Source organism: Monodelphis domestica, chromosome 6 (genome assembly GCF_027887165.1).
Source record: "Monodelphis domestica isolate mMonDom1 chromosome 6, mMonDom1.pri, whole genome shotgun sequence".
In the NCBI taxonomy this organism is placed as follows: domain Eukaryota; kingdom Metazoa; phylum Chordata; class Mammalia; order Didelphimorphia; family Didelphidae; genus Monodelphis; species Monodelphis domestica.
Genome location: NC_077232.1, coordinates 309,571,247 through 309,589,825, shown reverse-complemented (window position 1 = coordinate 309,589,825; position 18,579 = coordinate 309,571,247). Strand labels below are relative to the sequence as shown.

The 18,579-nt window shown below is 45.5% G+C and overlaps 1 protein-coding gene across 6 annotated transcripts in view; it reads right to left on the bottom strand.

Moving 5' to 3' along the window:
- Positions 1–8,356, bottom strand: part of LARP1B (La ribonucleoprotein 1B) — a 77,637-nt gene extending 69,281 nt beyond the window's left edge. For all 6 annotated transcript variants that reach the window (XR_008913074.1, XM_007495499.3, XM_007495500.3 and 3 more), the window contains exon 1: positions 3,855–8,356. Coding sequence is in view for 5 of the 6 variants with exons in the window: in XM_007495499.3 (XP_007495561.1) it covers positions 3,855–4,356 (502 nt within the window). In the remaining variant the exon portion in view is untranslated. The remainder of the gene's footprint in view (positions 1–3,854) is intronic.
- Positions 8,357–18,579: the final 10,223 nt, after the last annotated feature.

Here is an 18,579-nt window from a genome sequence, read left to right as displayed (position 1 = left end):
ATGCCAGTGGAAGCAAAGGCCTGAGGACTATCTCCAAGTCTGTTCTTTGGGTGGAGAGGACGTTCACCCAATGGGATGAGAGACTTCCTTGGAGTCAGTAGCATCAGAGTTGAGTTTTAAGAAAGCTCAAGATTGGAGTGTGTCTCAAGAGAAGAGGGCGGCAGGTGAGCTGGAAGGGCCTAGATTAAAGGAGAGTAACATGCAAACAGCCAGAGACAGGCTTATGTTTATGTTATTTCAGAGGAAAACAGGGAACCCCACTAGTACAGAGAAGAGGGCCAAACCTGTGTAATGGCAACAGCGTGGAGGATGCACTGGAGAGGGCAGGCTGGAGTCCAATTAGGAACCTATTGCAAAGGTTCTGGCACGGCACAGGCCATGCAGATAGGAGAGGGGATCCAGGAGGGATGGGAGGGGCACGGGAGAGGAAAAAATCGAGGCTAACTCCCCAGCAGCAAAGCCAGTTTAATGCAAAGATGGTGGTGCAAAATAGGAATCAGATAGAGGGACATAAGAAAGAGGGGGAGGTTTGGAGAAGAAAGCCAAGCGCAGATTTGAACCTGTGTATCTGAGATGCCTGAGATAACCAGAGACAGTCCAGCCGGTGATGTGATATGGAGTTCAGTAGACACGGGCTGTATATGTAGAAACAGAAGTCAGGCACCCAGATCCCATAGGAGCTCATGAACTCGGCCCACGAAGAGGAGCCCCAACTACTGAGCAGACAGGAAGGCTTCTCAGTCTTTGGGGGAGTCGAAAGGGTTGCACAGTGAGGAGATGGGGATCCTAAGGGAGAAAAAGTACCAATATACATATGGTGCCTGTTGTAATTACCAGTCTTTGTGTTTAAAAATGTACTTTAAAAATTTTTACAAACAAGGAGCAGCATACCCTTTGATCCAGCAATACCACTACTAGGGTTTGTACCCTAAAGAGATAATAATGAAAAATGTTTGCACAAAAAAATATTCATAGCCATGCTCTGTGGTGGCAAAAAAACTGGAAAATATGGGGGTGTCCCTCGATTTAGGAATGGCTGAACAAACTGTGGTCTCTGATGGTGATGAAAAACTACTGCGCTGTAAGGAATGATGACCTGGAGGAATTCCAGGTGAACTAGAAGAGCCTCCAGGAACTGATGCATCATGAAAGGAGTAGAACCAGGAGAACATTGTTTACAGAAAGTATAACACACTGTGGAACAATCCAATGTAATGGACTCTGCTACAAGACAATCCCAAAGGACATGAGAAAGAATGCTATCCGCGTCGAGAGAAAGAACTGTGGGAGTAGAAACACAGAAGAAGAAAAAATGACTTCTTTGTTCGTAAGGATATATGATTTGGGGTTTTGTTTTTAAAGACTGCTCTATTGCAAAAATAAATAATATGGAAATTGGTATAAGTGATAACATTTGTTTTATATGGTGGAAGTGCTTATTGAATCCAGGAGGGGAGAAGGAAAAGGGGAGGGGAAAAATGAAATATGTAAACATGGAAAAATATTTTAAAAACAACATCAAAAACCAGGAAGCAGCTAGGTGGCTCAATGGATTCAGAACCAGACACAGAGAAAAGTGGTCCTGGGTTCAAATTTGACCTTGGAAACTTCCTAGCTGGATCACTTTGGATGAGTCACTTAACCCCCATTGCCTAGCCCTTACAGCTTTTCTGTCTTAGAAGCAATACTTAGTATTGATTGACTTTAAGATGTAAAGTGGTAAGGGCTAAAAACAATTCCAAAAACAATTACTACACACCCATCCCACATAAAGCAAATAAATGAATTATCTCCTTTAAGGAATTACAAAGTTCTCTATAGTAGTTTTCATAAAAGAGGTGTTTTCATGAAGGAGTTAAATTCTCTAAATTTTATGGCAAGCAAGTCTATTTTGGAGGGGCATTTAATACTTGAGAGTTTTTCTGGCCCATCCTTTGACTTCTTACATTCATGTTTGACAGGGACTCTGCAAGCAAACAAGATGGCAGATTCCTGTTTCATAGACTCCACAGACAGGGGTCTTTTTAACGAAATCCCCTACCGAAGATCCTTTTTTAACATTCCCTATGACCCAGAGAATTAGAGTTCCAGTTTGTTTGTAGCTAATTTGCCAGCAATAGCAGCAACAGCTGAGTAGTCCTGAAATGGCAGAGGCTTCTCCTGAGAGTGGGCCTAGAACACTTGGCTAAACCAAAGCACTAGCTTCCCAGGCCTCTTTCTGCTAAGAATGCTGTGGTGGCGTCTCTAAATCGCCTCAAGGAGAGGGGAGGCCATACACACCACCTCCCCGAGAGGACAACCAAGGACCCTTTTCAAAGCAGGCTGGCTTAAATGGGAGAGAAGGAGCCAAGTGTACCGAAGCACAAGGGGAAAACCTACCTCCTAGAACACATCCCTATAGAGTCCATCAGTATCTATATGCCAGGCAAGGTGGTAGTAGCTGGGGATGCAAACACAAAGAAACAATTCCTACTCTCCACCACAAAGTAGGCTATAATGTTCTTTCTCCACCTAACTGCTTCATTTGCGGCAAAGTCCACTCCCTTCTGCTATTTCTGGAGCCTCCAGTCAATCAATAGCTGCCTGTGAACTCTGTTCCTCTTCCTCATCACCTAATATTGTACAAACTGATCAATCAAAAAAGGGAAGCCAACAAAACTTGAGTTATGCACGGCTGCTGTCTTGACGCTAGGGGGAAAAGAATTTGAGGGCAGCTCCAAGTAATAACAGTCACAATTCCTTCATTGGGCAAGGGAGAAACTGAAAGCCCTAGCAAGGTGGGCTTGCCTAAGCTCTGGCTAGTTCCTGAGACTAGCCGGTGGGCAGCATTAAAGTTCCTGCTAAAGGAGAAGAGAAGATTTGCATAGAGCTCTAGGTGCCTGCATAAATGTCCCCTAAAAGGAAGGGAGACCATCTAGAGAAAGAGGTCTAGGATTCTACATAGTTGTTAGCAAAGCTCAGCTCGTTCCCACCTAATTGGACTCAAATTATGAATGGCCCCCGTCATGGGTCTTATCTTAACTACGGAAATGGCTGACATAGCTTCTTCGTCCTCCAAGCAGGCACCTTTACTAGGCAATAGGGGCTAAATGTAAAGAAGCCGAAGGTCAAAGGGCAGGCAATTTACTAAGATCTACCCATTTATAACGGCCTAGATAAGTGTTTATGGCAATCCAGAGCTCTACTTCTGGCTTCGGTGCAGCCGTGTTCTCTCACAACGTAGGCCTTAGCTCTGACAGCTGGGCTGAGCACATTGTCTGCCTGGAGACCTGGAAGCTTTCTCTAAGTGCGATTTCAAGGCTTGTCGGAAAACTGGGTGCATTTCCTTCTAGAGATGTTACTGCAGGGAAATGGCCTGCTTAATTATGCTATCTTTGCAAACTTCTTTGGCTCAATCATTAAACATTTAACGTATCAAGACTGCCTAAGAGGCAAGGCTTCAATGAGAAAAACCAAAGGTTTTCAAGCTGAAGGAAACCATTTCGGTATCCTCGTTCATTTAGATGCAGCCGGGTCACTTTTTAAATCTGCTCCGGCCCAGCGAAATGTCAGCAAAAAACCCCTCGGCCTTCGTTGGTCAGCTCTCCCGGCCGACCGGTCGCTGACAGCGATCAGTCAAGGGGCCTTTTGGAGATCTGCTCCGCCCCGCCCAAGGTCCCCAGGAGACCGACTGACAGTGTGCTCTGGGGTGGATCCAGCTGGAGGAGCCGGCACTACCCGGGGGTGCCCAGGCCGGGGGAGCGGGGCTTTCATTTAAAACGACCGAGAGGCGGAACCTCCCTACCCCTAGCGACGGCTAACGCGGGTGTGTTCCCACCACCACCACCGTCTACCCCGCAGTCCCGCACACGCACCTGGCTCCGCGGCCTCGGTCAGGGGCAGAAGCTGCGGCGGGCCCAGCACGGAGGAGGCTGCGGCTGCCGGAGTCTGGCCTGGGGCCGGGCTCGGGGCGGCGGTCACCACGGCCGGCGGCAGCAGCGCGGAAGGGGGAGGCGGTGGCGGCGGCTTCTTGGTCCAGGGGTTCTCCTTGGGCGGCGGCGCCCGGGGTCGCTCCCTCGCGGCGGCCCCGTCGTCCTCGTCGTCGCCGTCACCGTCGTCTTCGTAGTCCTCGGGCCCTGGGGGGCTCCCCGGCTCCGGAGGCCTGTGAGCCAAGGGCAGTCCGAGCGGCTTCACGGCCACGGCCGCCAGGGGCACGCTGTGGCCCAGGGGCGCGGGAGCGGCGGGGGGCACCGGCGGGGGCTCCCCGCGGGCGGCGGCCCCGGCTCCCTCCAGCTCCCGCTCCCGCGGCGGGGGCAGGCCCAGCTCGGCGACCGAGGCCGGCTCCTCGGGCGGGGGGACGGAGCCCTCAGCAGACATGGTCCCGCCCCGCCCCGCCGGGGCCCAGGCCCAGGCCCGCCCGCCCGCCGCCCGCCTTCCTCGGCCCGCCCGGGTCACAAACGGCCCCGGCCTCGGCCAGAGAACCGGATACAGCCCGGCACGGCCCGCCGCCGCCCACTCAGTCCCTCTCCCGCGGAGCGCCCTGCGCGTGAGTGTGCGCGCGTGCGTGTGAGCCGGGCGTGTACGTGTGCGCCGCGGGGGGGAGAGCGCCCCCTGGCCCACGCGCCGGGCTGAGCGCTAACCGCCCGCGGCCGCCTCTCCCGGTCGCGCGCGCGCGCGCGCACGCGTCACCACCGCACACACTCGCCCCCTCCCCGACTTTGCCTCTCTCGCTCTTTCTCGCCTTCTCTCTCTCCGCTTCCCTCTCTTTCTCCCTCACGTCGCCGTATTCCTCTCGCACACGCACGGTAGGAGCACGAGTCCCCCTCACGCCGAGCGTGTGGAGCCAAGGGACGGAGGCCGCTAGAGAGAAACCGGGCGGGACTGGGCGGGGCTGCGCACGCGCACAGCAGGGAGCCGGTAAGCGCGAGGGGTGGTATCAGAGGGCGGAAGGTGAGAATTTCCCCCGCCCCCCTCGGGAGAATGACGTGGCCTCCGGCCCGCTTCTTCCGGTCCTCCTGACCTGCAGCCACCGCCCGCGCCTATTTACCTACAAACGCCCACCCCCGTCAGCCCCCCGCGAGCCCTAGTGGGGTGAGAAGAGAACGAACACCGCGAGTACCCGCCGCCGACCCTCCTCTCTCCGAGGCTAAGGAGACCCGCCCCCGGCCTGCGGGGGTGGGGGGAGAGGGAGGAGACTCGGGGCACGGCGCACGCTCCGCTCCCGCCTAGAGACAGACCACTGTGACCACACAGGCTCCTCCGCTCTGGAGGCCCCGGAAGGGAGGTGCGGCGCGGGGCGGCACCGCGCACGTTGGCTCCTCCCCTCGAGGCGGCCAGGCCAGGCCAAGACCCTCCTCCCGGCCAGGCCACGCTTGCGCAGCCGTGCCCCGCCTCCTCGCATAGGGCGTGCCTCCTCCGTGAGCAGTCGACCCCCTTCGGGTCGCCCGGCTCTGGCTCCCGGCTGCCCTTTGGTCGCCCAACCCCTCTACCCCCTACCTCACCCCACCCCCTGCGCGAGGCCGCCTCACTCTCTGCTGCCAATGCTTGGAGAGTCCCCAGCCTTTCCTTTCCGAGTTCGGACCCTGACCCTGGCACGTGCTCCGGCAGCAAGGCTCTTCTCCAATGGAGGGGGCAATCCGGCCTGCCGGGCGGGGCAGGGAGTGTACTAAGGTCGTCGCGGCCCTTGTAGCCGGGCCGGGCCCTGACTGCCAGGCGGAGGCGGCGCCTGCTTTAACCTCACGGGGTGCCCGATGCAATGACTCCTGGGTGGGGCTACGCCTTGAGCGCAGGGACGCTGGAGACTGGGGCCGTGTTGGGGTCCGGGTAATGGAGCACTGGCCCCCCAGAACCCCAAGGTCGCCAGCTCGGGCTCTTCCTTTGACCCCCCCACCATCCCCCGGCAGCTCTTGACTCTGCGACTCCGAGGCTCTTGCGAGGCCTCCCGGATCCGCCACGTTGTTTCCCACTTGCTTTAGGAGGAAAAGCCTCCCAGAGGAGTCAGCACAGACCCGGTCACCCCATTGCAGACCCTCTCAATATTGCCCTGAAACCTTGGCCAGAGAGGACTGGGCTCCGCAGCTGAACTCTGCAGAGTGGCGCTCTAGCCCAGGCTTCCGATGGTCGTGCCTTATGGCCCCGCCTCTGGACAGCAAATGATTCTTCATACACCGGTTACCCTTCTGCTAATCAGTTACCTCTGAGTCAGCCTCCGTGCTAGTCTATTAAATTAATCATATTTCTCAAACTGGAAAAAACATTTCCCATAAGCAGCATCTCTCCCTCCCCCCCCCCCATCTATATATAATAGTTTGACATTTATAGTTTAGCTGCTAGAAAAATCAAAGCCAGAATTACCTCTAACCAGTACTTCACTTCTGAAACCAAGTCCCACTATTCTCCTCTCCAGATTGTAGCCCAGGTCTCAACAATCTTCTTATTCAGAATATTAAAAGTTAAATAGTTCTCTTGGGGGTTAAGTTCTTTATTTTTCTCCTCTCAGCTTCCCCAGGCATGACAGATAACTTTCAAGAATGACAGCAGGGGGCAGCTAGGTGGCTCAGTGAATTGAAAGCCTGATCCAGACCCAGAGACAGGAGGTCCTGGGTTTAAATGTGGCAGTCAGACACTTCCTAGCTGTGTGACCCTGGGCAAGTCATTTAACCCCCATTGCCTTGCCCTTACTGCCATTCTGCCTTGGAACCAATACACAGTATTGATTCCAGGAAGGTAAGGGTTAAAAAAAAAAATAACAGACAAATTATCTGGAGGGACCTCACTGACTTCTCAGGAATTTTTTTTTTAATAATTAAAAAGATTTTTATGTTAAAACAACACCAAAATTTAAAAAATTTCAATGTAAGGTACTATGTAAGCCGTGTGAGATGTTATAGTTTAGTTGCTGAAAGGAACAGAAGAAGAATCTGGAAAACAAATAAAGGAAAAACTAACAAATTTCAAAATGACATAGAAAACAAAATGGAGTTCCAATATAGTGGCCAAAAGACCAGATTCTGTGCTGTACCTTAGTGAATATGTTAGACTACCATGGCAAACAAATGGAAAATGAGGGGATGCCCTTCAATTGGGGAATGGCTGAACAAATTGTGGCGTATGTTGGTGATGGAATACTATTGTGCTCAAAGGAATAATAAAGTCGAGGAATTCCACGGAGACTGGAACAACCTCCAGGAAGTGATGCAGAGTGAGAGGAGAAGAACCAAGAGAACAATGTACACAGAGACTAATGCCCTGTGGTGCACTCGAAGGTGATGGACTTCTCCATTAGTGGCAATGCAGTGATCACGAGCAACCTGGATGGATCTATGAGAAAGAACACTACCCACATCCAGAGGAAGAACTGTGGGAGTAGAAACACCAAAGAAAAACACCTGCCTGATCACATGGGTCGATGGGGATGTGATTGGGGACATAGACTCTATAGGATCACCCTAGTGCAAATATCAATATTATGGAAATAGGTCTTGATCAATGACACGTGTAAAACTCAGTGGAATTGCTTGTTGGCTATGGGAGGAGGGTAGGAGGAAGGGAGGGAAAGAACATGAATCATGTAACCATGGAAAAATTTTCTTAATCAATTAAAAAAATATGTTGGACCACCAGCCCCCCTAGGGCAAATAATCCTTGCTTAGCTGGAGGGGGCTGGGGGAGCCTGCTTCACACCCAGAGTTGATCAGCCACCCTAGAGTCCCCATAATAGTCATGTAAAGACACATCAGTTGCAGGACTCCCACTGGTACGTCAATGAGGAGATGAATTTCAGCAGACTCCATTCAAGCTTCATGGAAGTCAAGAAGTCTCTATTCATTGGAGGTGATGTGGAAGAGGAAGGAGCAAGAGATAAGGAAGGACAAAACTGGTTTTTATCTTGACTTCACCTCTAAAATGCCTTGGAGACAGAGCCAAGTTATTTAGCCCATCTGAGTCTTAAAAGTGTCCTCTGCCGGACCTAAAGCTCTCCAAAGTTCTGCCTTTTACAAACCCAGGTTTTCTGGGGGTTAGGAGTTGAATGGGATAAAATCTGTGACTTTCTCATAAGTGCTAAGTACCTAGCTAGATGTTAATACTTTCCCTTCCTTTTAGAGCACCCCCTGCTCTAAAAACAAAAACCTTGGCCTTTCACTTTTCAAAGGTCTTGAGGGGTGGAATAACTCACAATCCATCAAATCCTGTAATCTACAACCCAGTAATTCCCTCATCTTTTCAAGATGTCAAAGATGACACATCTGACTGCAGGTGGGAGGGAGGGTTTCTTTGATTGAAGATCCTGCGAATTGAATCTTTGGACTCAATACTTTAATGTTGCTTAGGCCCCAAAAGCTGGGGAATGTCCCTTTTGCAAAAGAATAAACTGCTGTCTTCTACTTTTGACTTCTGAGCTCCGTGATTGTGAACTTCTTTCAGTGCTGGGGTCCTCTGTCCGTGACCCTGCCTATTTCTAGCCCCCAAATCTGTGGGACCTTAAATAGATTTCCCTGTTTTTTAAGTAAAGATAACACCAGCCTCACCTAATACATGGAACTTTTGTGAAAATACAGAATGCATGTAAAAAACACTTTGAAAAACAAAGAATTCTATTAATGTGAAAGATCAATGAATAGTCTCAGAAGATAAAGTAGAGGAGAAACTCTATAAAGAGAATCACACCTCTGAAATATATACAAAGAATTTGTAAGCAATTACTTCGGTATGATGGCTACATGTGACATTTTGGTTCATCAGATCCTTCCCAGAATAATGTGGTTTTTTTAAAGGAAGCCAGTTATATTGAAATAGATTTTTAAAATATTTCAGATATTAATAGAAATGATTTCTTGAGTTATACCTGATTAAGTAAAGATGAGTCACTAATACCAGGCAGATCTGATTAGAGGCAGTTAAACCAGAGCAACTAACGTTTTTAAAAGAATATATAAAATGAAGCAAAAGAGAAGTGACTGAAGATTAAGAAACAGACATGCTTTAAAATCTGTTTTGCAGCTGATTGAACAAAACAGAACCTATGCTATTTGTGTATTGGTGGAGATTGACAGTTGTCTAAACAAAAAATTCTAACTCTTTTCTCAGTGCCCTTTGAAGGCTCCACTGGCTTGAGAGCAAGACCTTTGCCCAGAATGGGCAGTGAGGACCAGAAAAGAAGCAGCTTTGGGGGTGCATACTGTCCCTGAAGGTGTAAAGACAGCAAGGCCTGCAATCCAGAGTTGTGATCTGCCCCAGGAACAAGAATCCTCTCACTTGTGTACCTCCCTGCTAGATGGCTGGGCATGCCCACATGGACACAGGGTGCTTTGGTGGGAGAGTGTGACCTAAGTACAGGAGCTCTCCCTTCTACCTGCACAAGTGATCCTATTCCCATCCCATTTGCTCCAACAGACTGCCCCCGTTAGCATCAGCAGTCACCAATTGTTCATTTTCTATTGACTGTAGCTCTATTGCCTACAAACATGCCTATGGGTTCCTCTCTCCTCAAAAGACTCATACTGGATCCATCCATTCCTGCTTGATATTTTTCTCTCTCTCCTCCCTTTAGTCCTTACAGTCCTAGAGAAAGCTATCAACAATGAGTGCCTTCATTTCCTTTCCTCTCTATTCTTTAATTCTCTAAAGTCGAGCTTCCAACCTCAAGCTCCAGTGAAACTGCACTCTTCAGTTACCAAGTATCTCTTTATTGCTGAGTCTATTCTCCATCCTCACACCTCTTGATCTCTCTAGACTACCCCTTCTCCTTAACTCTATCTTCTCTCTACATTCTTGTGACCTAACTTTCTCCTGCATCTCTTACCTGACTGTTCCTTCCCAGTGTCCTTTACTAAGCCTTTATCCGTGTCATGCCCACTAACTGTAGGTATCCCCCAAGACTGACTGGGTCCTCTTCTCCCTCCAAATTCTTTCAACTGCACTTTGGTTTCAATGATCATCTCTATGCAGAGAACTCTCTGATCTACTTAACCTCCTGACCCCCAGTCTCACTCACATCTACAGTGGCCAACAAGATAGACATCCCAAGCTGAACATCCTCTAGATATCTTAAATTCAACAAGTCCAAAATTGAACGCATTGTCCTTATCCCAAAATCCCAAAAATCTGACTTTCCTCTTACTGTTGAGGGCACCCCCTCCCCCCAGTCATACCGGCTCATAAGCTGAGTCTCATTCTCATCATCTCATGCTCACTCCCCGTATCCAACTCATTGGCAAGTCCTGTCAATTCTACTTCCTAACTTTTCTCGCATCTGCCCCCTTCTTTCCTCCAACACTGTCACCACTCTGATGCAGGCCGTAAACACCGCATGCCCAGGACACTGTGAGAGCCTGCCGGCTGGTCATTCTACCACACGGCTCCTTGCTCCAATCCAGTCTCTACTCATTTGTCAAGTTGATGTTGCTGAAATTCAGGTCTGATCATAGTACTCCTCTATTCAGGAACTCCAATGGCCCTCCGTTATCTCTGAGAACAGATATAAAATCCCGTTTCTCTTTCAAAGCCCTTCAGACCCTCATGCCTTCCTGCCCTGATAGTATTCTCATGTTTTTCTCAACCCGACATACTCTGTAATCCAGGAACATTGCCCTTCTTCCTGTTCCATATAAACTGCCTTCTGTCTCCAGACGTTGAGCATTTTCACTAACTATCCCCCATGCCTGGAACACTCTTTTCTTCTCTGCTTCCTGGATTTCCTAGATTCCTTAGTGTCCACTAAAGTCTCATCTTCTTCAAAAAGTCTTTCCCAAGTCTCCTTAGTCTTGGTGTCTTCCCCCTGAGTCTATCCCCAATTTACAAAGTAGCAATAGTAACATTATACCAATAGTAATAAAACATTTCAATACCATTTAATATGTGCAAAACATTGTGTACAGAGTGTTCAGGAAAAACTAATACCTCTAATGTGAGGACTTGCTGAGCCTTTTTCAGGGCTGCTTTTCTCCTTTGGTATCCTCCTGCTACCCAGACCTCACCTGTGTCTCCAAGAAGCTATATCAAGTGCAGCAGCCACATCTCAGTGGATGGGGTAAACCAGGTTGACGATAACCAATAGACCTCAAACTTGTCAGTGAGTTAGGGGAGTGTCTAAGCCCAGGCATATAAAAATGTCCCCCAATAAAAGGTACAGGTAAGAACAAATTGTTCCAATGACACCATGAAGGCAGCAGAATTGGGTATTGTGGAGCACGTAGAGCTTGGTTAGACATGGAAGAAGCCAAGGCCATCTACTGCATCCTGGACCAACATCAGACAGCTTGACTTCTGTCTTGCCACTGGACATTGATGACTGTGGAAGAAAGAAAAAGGCATGGCTTTGTGCAACTCTGTCTGATAATAAATCTGATTTATGCACAAGTCAAAAGACTTCACCAATGACCTCATTCTGCTCTTCTTCAAGTAGGAAGGTCAATAACCAGCCAACCAGCCAACCCCGATTTATCCAACCTATATCTTGTTTGTACATAGTTATTTGCATATTGTCTCCTGTTAGACTGTGAGCTTCTGGAGGGCAGGGACAGGTCAGTGCCTTCTTTGCATCCCCAAAACAGTGCTCATTATAGGCTTTAATAAATGCCACTTGATTGACTGACTGCTTATTATATTATTAATGCTTATGATTAATGCTACTCTCATCTTCTGTTGAGTAAATGTAATGATTACTCCTGTTCTTCTTGCCTTAAATTGAGTAAATGACTTTATTATTCCTGCTTTTGTCGTATGGGTTAATAAATGTATTACTTTTAAAAGTTACTGGTGCACTAGAAACATTAACAGCAATTAGAGAAGAAAAACAAATTGAAGGTATTAAAATTGGCAATGAGGAGAGAGTCTACTTAAAGAATCCTAGAGAATCAACTAAAAAGCTAGTGGAAATAATCAACAACTTTAGCAAAGTTGCAGGATTCAAAATAAACCCACATAAATCATCCACATTTCTACATATCTCCAAAATTCCTTTTAAAATCACCCTAGACAATATAAAATATTTAGGAATCTATCTGCCAAGACAAACATAGGAACTATATAAACACAACTACAAAATACTTTCCACACAATTAAAACTAGATCTAAACAGTTGGAAAAACATTAACTGCTCATGGGTAGGACGAGCTAACATAATAAAAATGACCATCCTACCCAAACTTATTTACTTATTTAGTGCCATACCCATCAAACTATCAAAAAACTTTTTTACTGAATTAGAAAAAACCATAACAAAGTTCATTTGAAAAAACAAAAGATCAAGGATATCCAGGGAAATCATGAAAAAAAAATGCAAAGGAAGGTAGCCTTGCAGCCCCTGATCTCAAACTATACTAAAAAGCAGGGGTTATCAAAATAATATGGTACTGGCTAAGAGACAAAAAGGAGGATCAGTGGAATAGACTTGTGGTAAGTGACCTCAGCAAGACAGTCTATGATAAGCCCAACGATCCCAGCTTTTGGGACCAAAATCCACTATTTGATAAAAATTGCTGGGAAAATTGGAAGACAATGTGGGAGAGATTAGGTTTGGATCAACATCTCACACCCTACATCAAGATAAACTCAGAATGAGTGAATGATTTGAACATAAAGAAGGAAAATATGAGTAAATTAGGTGAACACAGAATAGTATACATGTCAGACCTTTGGGAAAGGAAGGATTTTAAAACCAAGCAAGACTTAGAAAAAATCACAAAATGTAAAATAAATAATTTTGATTACATCAAATTAAAAAGGTTTTGTACAAACAAAACCAATGCAACCAAAATTAGAAGGGAAGCAACAAATTGGGAAATAATCTTCATAACAAAAACCTCTGACAAAGTTCTAATTACTCAAATTTACAAAGAGCCAAATCAATTGTACAAAAAAATCAAGCCATTCTCCAATTGATAAACGGGCAAGGGACATGAATAGGCAATTTTCAGTTAAAGAAATCAAAACTATTAATAAGCACATGAAAAAGTGTTCTAAATCTCTTATAATCACAGAGATGCAAATCAAAACAACTCTGAGATCACCTTACACCTAGCAGATTGGCTAACATGACAGCAATGGAAAGTAATGAATGCTGGAGGGGATGTGGCAAAGTGGAGACATTAATGCATTGCTGGTGGAGTTGTGAATTGATCCAACCATTCTGGAGGGCAATTTGGAACTATGCCTAAAGGGCGCTAAAAGATTGTCTTCCCTTTGATCCAGCCATAGCACTGCTGGGTTTGTACCCCAAAGAGATAATAAGGAAAAATACTTGTACAAGAATATTCATAGCTCAGCTCTTTGTGGTGGCCAAAAATTGGAAAATGAGGGGATGCCCTTCACTTGGGGAATGGCTGAACAAATTGTGGTATATGTTGGTGATGGAATACTATTGTGCTCAAAGGAATAATGAACTGGAGGAATTCCATGGAGACTGGAACAACCTCCAGGAAGTGATGCAGAGTGAGAGGAGCAGAACCAGGAGAACATTGTACTCAGAGACAGATATACTGTGGTACAATTGAATGTAATGGACTGCTCCATTAGTGGCAATGCAGTGATCATGAACAACCTGGAGGAATCTTATGAGAAAGAACTCTCTCCACATTCAGAGGAAACACTGTGGGAGTAGAAACACCAAAGAAAAACAACTGCTTGATTACAAGGGTAGAGAGGGATATGATTGGGGACATAGACACTAAATGATCATCCTAGTGTAAACATCAAGAATATGGAGATAGATTCTGATCAAGGTCACATGTAATATCCAGTGGAATTGTGCATCAGCTATGGGAGAGGGAGGGAGAAGGAAGGGGAGGGAGGAATGGAGTATGATTTTTGTAACCAAGGAACAGTGTTTGAAATAGACAAAATTAAAAAGAAATAAAAATAAAATAGAAAAAAAGTTAATGGTGCTATGGTGGTTAATTTTTGGTAAATCAGAAAAACATAACTGGAGGCTCAGGAAAGATATTAGTAAGTTACTATGTCTGTTGACATAGGCCAGCTGTGCCTCCTCATTACTGGGGAGACTTAGGCTTTACTTTGGAAGGTCTCAGCTTCTACAACAAAGGTGAAGCTGATCAAGATTACTGTCCCAGATTTAGGAGAAAGAACGCTATCCACATCCAGAGGAAGAACTGTGGGAGTAGAAACACAGAAGAAAAACAACTGCTTGATCACATGGGTTACTGGGATGTAGACTCTACAGGATCACCCTTGAGCAAATATGGAAATAGGTCTTGAATGATACATGTGGAATTGCTTGTTGGCTATGGGAGGGAGGAGGGGAGGGAAAGAACATGAATCATGTAACCATGGAAAAATATTCTAAATTAATTAAATACAATGTTTCTAAAAAAAAAAAAGATTATTACCCCAGAAACAGAAAATTACCAAGTGGCCCAAAAGGGGATAAACAGATCAAACTTTCCATGCCAATTGGTATTGTGATAAGACTCATAGAGAAGCCACTGTACTTCTAGCCTGGGTGAAACAGGGTGACCAAGCCTCAAAACAAAAGTCAATGATACACACAAACCAGGGTTTCTCTAGGAGAGTTTTGAGTAGTAGCCTGTGGCTAGTGAGTGTCTCTCTGTGTCTCTCTGGAAACCAAACTCATATCTACATGAGTATAGGGTGAGTAAGGAAGCCAACTCAGGGAGTGAGAGAGGGGATCCATGCCAGGAAAGCAGCATTTGTCATCCTCATTCTCTAAGTTTTCTTCATACTTTCTCTTAATCTGTCACTATCAATTGTCTCCCCAACATAGCAGTTAAACTGTCACTGTCAAAGTTCTAGCACCTCTAGGAGATACAGGAACAGTTTCTGTAAAATCCTAGGGAGTAGCTGGCATTGGATACAGATTCCATATACGGTGTCCCGAAAGTCTTAGTGCCATCGGAAGCTTCAGGCTATGCTAAGACTTTTGTAATACTCTTTACAATTATTTATGAGCATGTTGAGTCCCCTGAGAGAAGCTTTTTTAGGGCAGGGACAGTCATTTTTGTGGCTAACTCCAGTGCTTACCATAGTGGTCCTAGAATCCATCACTCATTATTGGGCATTTGGCAAACGATAATGCTCGATTAATCGGTGTTTGTTGGATTCACTTGCAAGGCACTGTGCTAGGTGTTGGCCTGATGATTTGATCTTCGAATCATCTCTCTGATATGTCTTCTTCTCTCCTCTGACACGGCCACCACTCACCACTCTCATCATGCTCGTCATCTTGTGCCTGGATTGTTGAAACAGCCTGCTCGCATTGGCTCTTCTCAATCCAGGGCATCCTCCACTCATGCACCAGTGACCCGCACTGTGTGGCTTGAAATCATGTATTATCCTCCAGCATCTATTAGTTAGTATTAGTAATCCTAGATTGGCAACGTCCAAGTGGAAGTTGGTGCCCTTCAGAACTGGGATGCTTCTCTCTCCTTGTGAAGAGCAGAGAAATGCCCCTCCCCAAGCAGCTTTATACACACAGCTATCCGCCTTTAATTCACTCTTTTCTAATGGGCCCAACGCCCCCTTTTCCTTATTATGAATTCCTGAGAGCTCTGGCAACATTTAAAGGTCAAAGAGGTTAGAAGCTGGGTGCAAAATGGCAGCTCCAAAGGTTCCTGAGCCTAAAGTTATTCTCTTGACTCCCCATATCAAATGTTTCAGTATGAGCGACCTTGGCCATGTCTAAACTGGCTCAGCCTAGAAACTGCAAGCTTGACGAGTGCTCCCGTAAATTCGAGAACCCTGGGAAACTTAAGGGAGGGTAGGACAAGATCAAGAAAAACATACCCTCGCAGACACAGGGAGTGGAGGGCGACTAAAAGAGAAGCACTGGGTCAATTTCCACTAAATTCTGGGGTTCCTTCTATACTCTTGGGCATTGCTTTGGGTGGAGCACTCAGAGCAGTGCCCCCTGCCCTCTTCCCTCTCTAATAAAGGTGGGATGTTCTCTGCCAGCATCTCTCCTGTCTGCTTCTTAGAGTGACTTTGGGGTACAGATCCTGAGAGTCAACGCCACACAACCCCATGGCTTAAACTCCAGTGGCTCTCTATTGTCTTCAGGATCAAATACCAAAAAAAGAGAAAAACACACAAAAATCCCCTAGCTCCTCCTACCTTGCCAGTCTTTTCCACCAATAGATATTCTTCGTTCAGTGACTGGCCCCACCCGGCTTTCCCACAATCAATATAGCTCTCACCTCTAGACACTTTCTCTGGCTGTCCCCATGACTTGAATACTTTTCCTTCCTCTGCTCTAACTATTGACTGTCTTGGCTTCCTTTAGGTCACAATGAAAACCCTACCTTCAACCGGAAGCCTTCCCCAAACCTTTTTTTCCTTTTTTTTAGTTTTTACCCAATTACACGTAAAAAGTTTCCAACATTTTTTAAGAATATTGATTTTTTGGATTCTCTCCCTCTCTCTCCCTACAGCAATCTTATATAGATTTTACATGTGCAATCACATTAAACAGTTTTCCATATTAATCTTTTTGCAGAAAGAAACTCAAATAAAAAGAAAGTTAAGAAAGTAAAAAAAAAAGTTTGCTTTGGTCTGGATTGAGACTCCTTTCTTTTTCTTTGGAAGTATATGTCATTTTTTAAAAATTTTATTTAATTACTTAATTTAGAATATTTTTCCATGGTTACAAGAATCATGTTCTTTCACTCCCCTTCTCCCACCCCCCTCCCATAGCCAAGGGTTTTACACGTGTCATTGATCCAGACCTATTTCCATAATATTAATATTTGCACTAGAGTGATCCTGTAGACTCTACATCCCTAATCATAGCCCTATCAAACCATGTGATCAAGCAAATGTTTTTCTTCTGTGTTTCTACTCCCACAGTTCTTCCTCTGGATGTGGAGAGCATCTTTCTCATACATCCCACAGAATTGTCCTGCATCATTGCATTGCTGCTAGTTAGTAGTCCATTACATTTGATTGTACCACAGTGTATCAGTCTCTGTATACAATGTTCTCCTGGTTCTGCTCCTTTCGCTCTGCATCACTTCCTGGAGGTCGTTCCAGTCTCCATGGAATTCCTCCACTTTATTATTCCTTTGAGCACAATAGTATTCCATCACCAACAGATACCACAATTTGTTCAGCCATTCCCCAATTGAAGGGCATCCCCTCACTTTCCAATTTTTGGCCACCACAAAGAGCGCAGCTATGAATATTCTTGTACAAGTCTTTTTCCTTATTATTTCTTTGGGGTACAAACCCAGCAGTGCTATGGCTGGATCAAAGGGCAGACATTCTTTTATCGCCCTTTGGACATAGTTCCAAATTGCCCTCCAGAATGGTTGGATCAATTCACAACTCCACCAGCAATGCATTAATGTCTCAATTCTGCCACATCCCCTGTTTGGAAATATATGGCATTTTTTATCATGAGTCCTTTGCAATAGTTTTGGACCATCATACTGCTGAGAATAAATGTTATTCACAGTTATTCATTATACAGTATTCCTGTCATTATGTTCTATGATCTCCTGGTTCTGCTTATTTCTCTCTGCTTCAGTTTGTGTGAGTTTTTCTGAGCTCCTCCTGCTTGTTATTTCTTACAGCACAATAGTGTTCCATTATAATTATATACTATAACTTAGTCATTCCCCCAACTGATGGGGATCTCCTTACTTCCCAAATATTTGCCCCCCCCACAAAGAGCTGCTTTAAATATTTTCATACAGATCGATCCTTCCACTTTTTAAAAAAAAATCTCTTTGAGATACAATACAACATGGTATTGCTGGGTCAAAGGGTATGTACTACTTTATAAACCTTTGTGCAAAGGCCCAAATTGCTCTCCTCAATGACCAAATCAGTTCACAGCTCCCCCAACCATGCATCCATGTCCCAGTTTTCCAGATCCCCTTCAAGTTGTGTCATTTTCCTTTTCTATCATACTAGCCAATCTGATATGTATGGATAGTGCCTCAGAATCTTAATTTGCATTCATCTGATTAATAGTGATTTAGAACATTTTTTGAATGACTATAGGGAGTTTTAATTACTTTGTTTGAGAACTACGTGTCCATATCCATTGACCATTAATCAATTGGGGAATGTATTCTTATATATTTAACTCATTTCTCTATGTATTTGAGAAATGAGGCCTCTGCTAGAGATTTGTAAAAAAAATTGCACCATTATGATTATTATGTATTACTTTTCATCCTATTTAACTCTGTTTAGTTTCTGACCTCCAGCTCTCCCAATTTGCCCTCTTTCCTATTCTCTCCACCTTCCTTGTCATCCCATTTCCCTCCTACTTTTCTTTACGATAAGATATATTTCCCTATCCAATTAAATATGTATATTTTCCCCCATTGAGCCAATTATAATCAGTAAGGTTCATATGTTCTCCTACCCCGATCTTCTCCTCCAGTGTGAATGCTTTTTTATGTGCAATAATGTGACCCATTCTGTTTTCCCCTTCCTTCTCCCAATGCATTTTGCTTCTCATGCTTTAATTTAATTTTTATGTCATTCCTATCATATTCAACTCATTCCTTTGCCTTCTGTCTATGTACATGCCTTCTAACTGCCCAAATAATGACAAAGTTTTTGGCACTGAAAGAATCAACTCCCCATGTAGGAATATACAGGGTTTGACCTTATTGA